General features: G+C 26.3%; 1 protein-coding gene across 3 annotated transcripts; it reads left to right on the top strand.

The window, feature by feature from the left end:
* Positions 1–1,114: 1,114 nt before the first annotated feature.
* Positions 1,115–4,285, top strand: LOC101506603 (magnesium transporter MRS2-I-like). Of its 3 annotated transcripts, XM_004493694.4 has the most exons (11): positions 1,115–1,559; positions 1,653–1,682; positions 1,785–1,917; positions 2,035–2,156; positions 2,536–2,610; positions 2,774–2,998; positions 3,228–3,272; positions 3,350–3,394; positions 3,491–3,520; positions 3,593–3,712; positions 3,864–4,285. In XM_004493694.4, exons 1-11 carry the CDS (start codon positions 1,320–1,322, stop codon positions 3,948–3,950), a joined length of 1,152 nt encoding a protein of 383 aa, XP_004493751.1. In that variant the 5' UTR covers positions 1,115–1,319; the 3' UTR covers positions 3,951–4,285. The 3 variants fall into 3 exon arrangements, with proteins under 3 accessions (XP_004493751.1, XP_027188096.1, XP_004493752.1); XM_027332295.2 differs by lacking the exon at positions 3,350–3,394 and having other exon boundaries at positions 1,122–1,559; positions 3,864–4,168; XM_004493695.4 differs by lacking the exon at positions 2,536–2,610 and having other exon boundaries at positions 1,175–1,559.
* Positions 4,286–7,179: the final 2,894 nt, after the last annotated feature.

Raw genomic sequence — 7,179 nt, forward strand, 5'->3', positions numbered from 1 at the left:
CTCAAATCTTTGTACCTTGACTTCTTGTAAGAATTGCACTTTTCCTTTCTCTTTTTTTGTCTTGTCAAAGTTTTTGTTGTTTTTTTTCTTCCTTTCTCCTTCTCTCGTTTCTTCTTCTCTATCTTACCATTTTTTTCTCTCTCTCTCTCTCTCTTTCTCTTTCTGCTTCTAGTTTCCCTCTTCCTCCCTTCTTTTTTTTGTTTGTTTTTTTTTTCTTCTCTTTTTCCTATAGTTTATAAATCCCCCTTTTTCTTTTTTTTTTATTATAATTATAATTATATACTAATAATTAAAACATAAAAGATTACTATCAACTATTTATGTTAAAGAGGAATGTTACAAGAAACTAAATTAATTGACATTTTAATGATCAATTTAAAATTTTAATTAAATTATAAATCAAAATTATAACACTATATTTTTAACAACTAAAAAGGTGATTTACCCTTTAAGATCCAAACTTTCACAAAAGCATGGTGGATATTATACAAGTGATCCATTGGACAAGAATTTAACACGGTCGATGAAATTTTGACGAATTTTGGTTCTTACATTGGACTCTTTTATAGGGTATGTGCTAACATTGAACAAGAAAGACAAGCCACGGAAGAATCGAACCAATCCTAATCAAATGGTAAAATCAAAATAGAAAGCTTTTGGAATTGTAGCTTTTGAATACACTCAACGCAAAATTTTCCATATTTTTTTTTTTAATATTTATACCTTCTATGCTTAATTTTTAACGATTCCCATTAGTTACACCAATATTAAATATTATTATTATTTTAAAAAGGGTACAAGTGTGCAACCGTGAATTTCCACCCATATTATTAAAGAATTTAAAAGAAAGAAAATTGCGTGGGAAGTTTGCAACCATGAGTTTCCTTAAAATAAGTTGCTTCTAAAGTTCAACAAAAACGTTTCTTAGACATCTATATATAATTAATTAAATTGAATAATTATTAATTTAAATTAACTAGGATTTTGATTATAATTTAAATTAATGATAAGAAGTGAGTATCAACTTATGATAGGTGAAATTTGAAAGGCAGGCATTATTGTGTTGTTTTATTATCCTCCACTTTAACTCAAGTACCCCACAACACAACCTATCATTCACCAATTCAATTCATGCACACATCTTAATTTTATTCTTCCAAATGCCATCATTGTCTCTTCTCTTCTCTCACTCATCTTAATTCTTCTCATCCATCTCATCCTCTTCTTATTCTTCAAAACCAAAACAAAATTCTTACCCAACATTTAATCTTATCTCAAACCAGTTTTCCAACCAAAGTTGTTTTGTGTCTGCAAAATAAATGGCAGTTTCTGGGTCTGAAACGGAGCTTCGAGTTCAAGCAACTATGATAAAAACAACTATTTCAAGAAGCTGGGTTTTACTAGACCGTGATGGAAGAGACACCGTATTAGATGTTGATAAGTATGCTATTATGCGTCTTGTTGAAATTAACGCAAGAGATCTTCGAATTTTGGACCCTCTTCTTTCATATCCTTCCACCATTCTCGGTAGAGAAAAAGTCATTGTTCTCAATCTAGAGGCAAACACAAAAAACACTACTCTGTTTCTGTCCTGTTTTTTTATTTTTTATTTTTTATTTTATTTTATTTCTTATTTGTTTTTTATTTTGCAGCATATAAAAGCTGTTATCACTGCTGACGAGGTATAGTGTTTAATTTCATTTTTGAGAGCTTTTTAATTTGCCTAAGTAAAAATGTTGCAGTGAAAATGGATTTACTACTTTGTTGTTGATTTATTATTTTAGGTATTGGTTAGAGACCCAATGGATGATGATGTTATACCTGTTGTTGAAGAGCTTCGAAGAAGGTTACCCCTAAAGGTAAGTTTTGGTGGTCAAGACCAAGGAGAAGAAGAATCTTCAATCGGTGAACAAAATGGTAATTAAGATTTTGTGGAAAACAAGTACATTGTATCGGTGAACATTTTTATTTTATTATTATATATTATGATTTTGTGTTGCATTACTAATGGGAAATTGACTTGTTGGTTTGTAGAATTTCCCTTTGAGTTTCGGGCTTTGGAAGTTGTGTTAGAGGCAATTTGTAGTTTCCTTGATGCACGGACAAGAGAGTTAGAGACTACTGCTTATCCAGCTTTGGATGAACTAACCTCTAAGGTCTTTTCATTAATGTGATTTTGTCTTATGTATTGATTTATTTTACCACGGTACCAGAATGTACAAATGAATTTGTATTTTTACCTAATCACATGGTTGGCAGCCGAACTTGACAAAAAAAAATTAAAGTTTGTTTTGTGATCAAAGAATCACATTTATATAAAAAAAATAACACTGTTTTTCTGCCCTTATAATCTAGATTGAATTTATAATATATCCATATCTGAACCTATGATATGATATAGTAAGTTGTAATTAACACCTAAAAATAATATTGGTTAATGATTGGTTTTTCCTATAATATAATGTCACAATTTTTTATACTCTATATCTTTCTACTCTTTAAAAATTACTATGTTTTGTTGATATTTGGAAATAGATTAGCAGTCGCAATTTGGATAAAGTGCGAAAATTAAAAAGTGCAATGACTAGATTGACCAACCGAGTTCAAAAGGTAGGTTGAAATAATAACAAATTGATTTTTAACATCAATTTTTATTTCCTTTCTCTCTTTACAACAAAATCTTCATTCTCATTTTTTAATTTCCCTTTACTTAACTTACTTAGAACTCAAAACTTCTAATTTGCACTTACTTTGATAATTTAATATCTTGTAGATAAGAGAAGAACTAGAAAATTTACTTGATGACGATGATGACATGGCTGAACTTTACTTATCAAGAAAGTTAGGTGTTTCATCCTCTCCCTCAAGTAGCTCCAGTGGTCCTAATTGGCATCAAAACTCTCCAAATCAAGGTTCAAAAATACACAAATCAAGTAGAGGAAGTGCTACAACACTTCAAGAGGAGAATGATGTTGAGGAGCTTGAGATGTTACTTGAGGTAATTAAATTCTTTATTTTGTGACACCCACAATTGTATTACTAGAAAAATCTGAACCCAGTAATATTTTCATGATATAAATTTATTTTAAAACAGTTTTTTGAAACTCAAAAACAAAATAAAATCACATAATTAAAGACAAATTTTATCGTAGTTCAACTTTTTTAGTAGTGTGAGTTACATGAACTGATCTATGGTATATTAAACTGAATAAGGTTGTTATTTGCAGGCCTATTTCGTACAAATTGATGGCACATTAAATAAATTAACCACGGTAATAACATAGAACTAAATTGCATTTACTTGTAATTTTTTCTTCTTAATTATAATTTGATTTCTATTTCACTTTAGTTACGAGAATATATTGATGACACAGAAGATTACATCAACATACAAGTAAGTTTTAGGCACAAAATTAAGTTAATTAATTGCTTTGCATATACTATTGCATAAATATTAACAACACTTTGTAATGTGTGTATTTGCATGCAGCTTGATAATCACCGAAATAAATTGATTCAGGTATAAAAGCTTTTATTATAAGTTATGACACTCAATTTGAATTTGAATTATTAATATCTTCATGAAATGCAGCTAGAGCTTTTCCTAAGTTCCGGGACTGTTTGTTTATCCATATATTCATTGGTGGTTGCAATATTTGGTATGAACATTCCATATACATGGAGAGAAGATCACGGATATGTATTTAAATGGGTATGTACACACATGCCCCTGCAAAAAAATATGGGGGAAAAATTATATATAAATGCATAAATGCGATTTAAAATACTTCTTTATCGAAAACATGTAGTAAATAATCTCGATCATTAATTTGAGATCTGATAATTTAAATTACAATTTTTAGGTGGTGATTTTTACCGGAATGGCTTGTTCGTCAGTTTTTTTATCCGTAGTATCGTATGCTCGACGCAAAGGTCTTGTTGGGTCTTGAAATACATAAAGATCGATGTGAGTTGTTGGGGGCACCAAAATTAATGATACTATTTTTTTTTGGTTGACAATAATACTATATTTGTTGTATCGTGTTACTTAATTTATGCGCACAATAGCTTGATTTATAATGGCTTTTAGTTGTGCGCAAAATAGTTATTAAGTGAAAGTTGGTAAAGATAGAATAGCTTTTTGTAGAATAAATTATTTTTTCAGATACATTGTAATTAGTGTAAAATTCAAGTTTTTATGCTTTCTTGATTAAGAGGAAAAGACAAATATTTTTTGCCTTCCCCGAATAACATAAGTTCAACTGCCATCGACGTTTGATTTGAATTGTTTGATTCTAGTATTATTGGAGGAAACTCGTCATTTCTATGTACATTTGCAGAAAAAAGTTGCAAATTTTCTATGTTGTTGGAATATCTACTTTTTGTCTTGAGATTGATTAAGAAGAATTATATTTTGTAAGACTTAAGTTTAGTATGTCTAAATAAAATTAAATTATATCTATGTTTGTCATATGTTTTATTTTTATGTTTAATTCGATCTTTTTGAGTTAATAATTAATGAGATTAATTTTATTTTTTAGATTTAATATAATATTTTAAAATTTTAAATCTTTGTTTTAATTTAATAGTAAAAAATATATATTAAATTTAACATGTTATAGATTTAATATTTATTATAACGAGATAAATATAAATATTTTTATAAACATTCAATATATTTAAAAATATTCTCAACTTTTTATGGAAGGACGAACGAGCCTCTTTAAATTTTAGAAAAAGAAATCAAATTTTATGTAACATTCAATTTAGTTAAATTTAAAAAATGCTGGCTACGCCTTAGCCTCACTTAGGCTAAATAATAGGGCTTTTGTGTAAGGCATTGTTGTGCAGGGTCTCAATTATGGCCTTATCAATGGCTAATCACTCTCAAGTGTGAACTCAACACACACTGCAGTGTTGTTGGTGAGGGAGGTACCTTTTTGCAATTAATTAGTAGCAAAACATGGAGATTACATTGGTCACATGTATGTTACTTTGATGTTCTCTCGTTTCTCAACAAAGCCAAAGCCAGTTGATGTATCCTTTTGACTTTGCTGAAAAAAAGTGCCATCTGAACCAACCACCAAACCCTTTTATTTTAACCTATTTGCTGCATTAGTACGATTAATTAATCAAATTCAAATGTACCTGTAACCCAACTTCTACGAGAATTCGGACACAGATTTCATTCCTTGTTTTACTTTATCAATCAACAACAGTATATTGGAGGAATACTTCTTTGAGACAACCCTAAATCAATAATATCTGATACACATGAATGAAAAAAATAAAATAAAATGATATGATTAAATTAACTTTTTATTTACTATTAATGCGTGTGTCTCTAAATATTATTGATTTGTGGTTCAAAGTAAATATTTTTTTAAATATACTTTTAATCTCTTTAAAATTATAAAAATTTAAGTTTAGTTTTTTTTTAAAAAATTATTCATTTCTAGTGTCTATTTTGATTTTATAAGAACTTATTTTAGGGACTAAAAATATTATTTTTTTTAAATAAAAACTTTTTCAAATAAAGACGAAAAGTTAATAAAACAATTTTATGGACTAAAAAGTTAAAAAAGAAATTACAGAAACTAAAATAAAATTTTATAAAAACAAAAATTTATTTTAATCATCGTTTTATTATTAAAATTACATTTTTTTTATAGAATTAAATTTTAAGGTTAAAATACGACGGTGAAGATAGCATAAATTTTTTACATAATATAGAACATAAAATAATATGATGTGATAGAAAGTGATAAACACTTATAATAATCATGTAACGTAATTGATACGCAAATGATAATAAATAAAATAATATTATTTTATTATATTATATTTTTTGTGCACATCTTATTATGACGATATATAATTTATATCATATTTAAATGATACAATTATCTTTTGTAACAATTAAATATATTATTTTCAAATTAACTTATAATATTTTTAAATTTATAAATTAACAACAAATACTAAAATATTAAATTACTTGCAAAATATATTTAAGAAAAATAATTAATATTAAATAATTTCAAATTTTTAACATAGTTTATTTTAATGCTAAATAAGCTAAATAAAATATGATAAATATTATATGTAAATGAAAATAATAGTCTTATAAGAAATAGCTTTTTAATTTATTAAAATATTTCAAATGATAAAATTGCTACTGTGATAAAATCATATACTTTTAAATCAATATTTTACTTTTAAATTTTATATCAAATTCTATTTTTTAAATTTAATTTATATTCATACTTTGTTAGCTATCCTTTTTTTTTATATTTTATAAGAATAACTCAGCAAATTCTTTTCTTATTATATCATATTAGTTTCTAACTTGATTCATAAATAATAATTGAAATATAATATGATAATTTATATTTTATTATGTCTTTTATCTTACTAGCAAATGAGTATTTAATTTATATTATATCATAAATATAATTATATTTGACGAAAGAATCGATTAAAATAAAAAATAATATTATCAATGAATATTGCTTTGCATTTTGCAATAATGTCCATTATTTTTATTATTTAACAAAATCATCATATGCTACTATATTTTTACGAAAAAGATAGCTCTTGTTTATTTGATGAAATCATACTAAATTCTTATGCGTAAATTTATTTAGTATATATTAAAATAAAATATTTAAATTTAATTATAGAAAGAAAAAAAAGAAAAAACACCGATGTGATTTCGGTACATGTCAGATTCGATTCTATCAAACCGCAAAACAAAATGAGACAAACATGATTTCTCTAAAGGAAAGGATTAAAGACCTCCAAATTGCATCCCACTTCATAGCTTTTTTAATATTTTTTTCTAGTTCAATGGATGCAAGTTTGCACTGTTTTGTACTTTTTCTCTATAAATAAACACAATTGTACATTCCTTCCTTAGCACTTGCCATATTAACATAATCAGAAATGTCGTTGCCACAAAAAATAAAATATCAACAAAATATATAATAAAAGAGTGGCCGAAGTACACACGAAAACTTCGTAAAAGATCACTAATTTTAGTAATATTTTTGCCCAAATACACTTTATTGCGGAATCGTAGTAGATATGAAATGTTTGAGTTATTATTATTTTTTCTTTCATTCTTCTCCACATGAAAAAAAGAGGTTAATAATGTCTTTTTACTTAGTAAAAAAGGTA

This window comes from Cicer arietinum, chromosome 3, assembly GCF_000331145.2.
Source record: "Cicer arietinum cultivar CDC Frontier isolate Library 1 chromosome 3, Cicar.CDCFrontier_v2.0, whole genome shotgun sequence".
NCBI lineage: Eukaryota > Viridiplantae > Streptophyta > Magnoliopsida > Fabales > Fabaceae > Cicer > Cicer arietinum.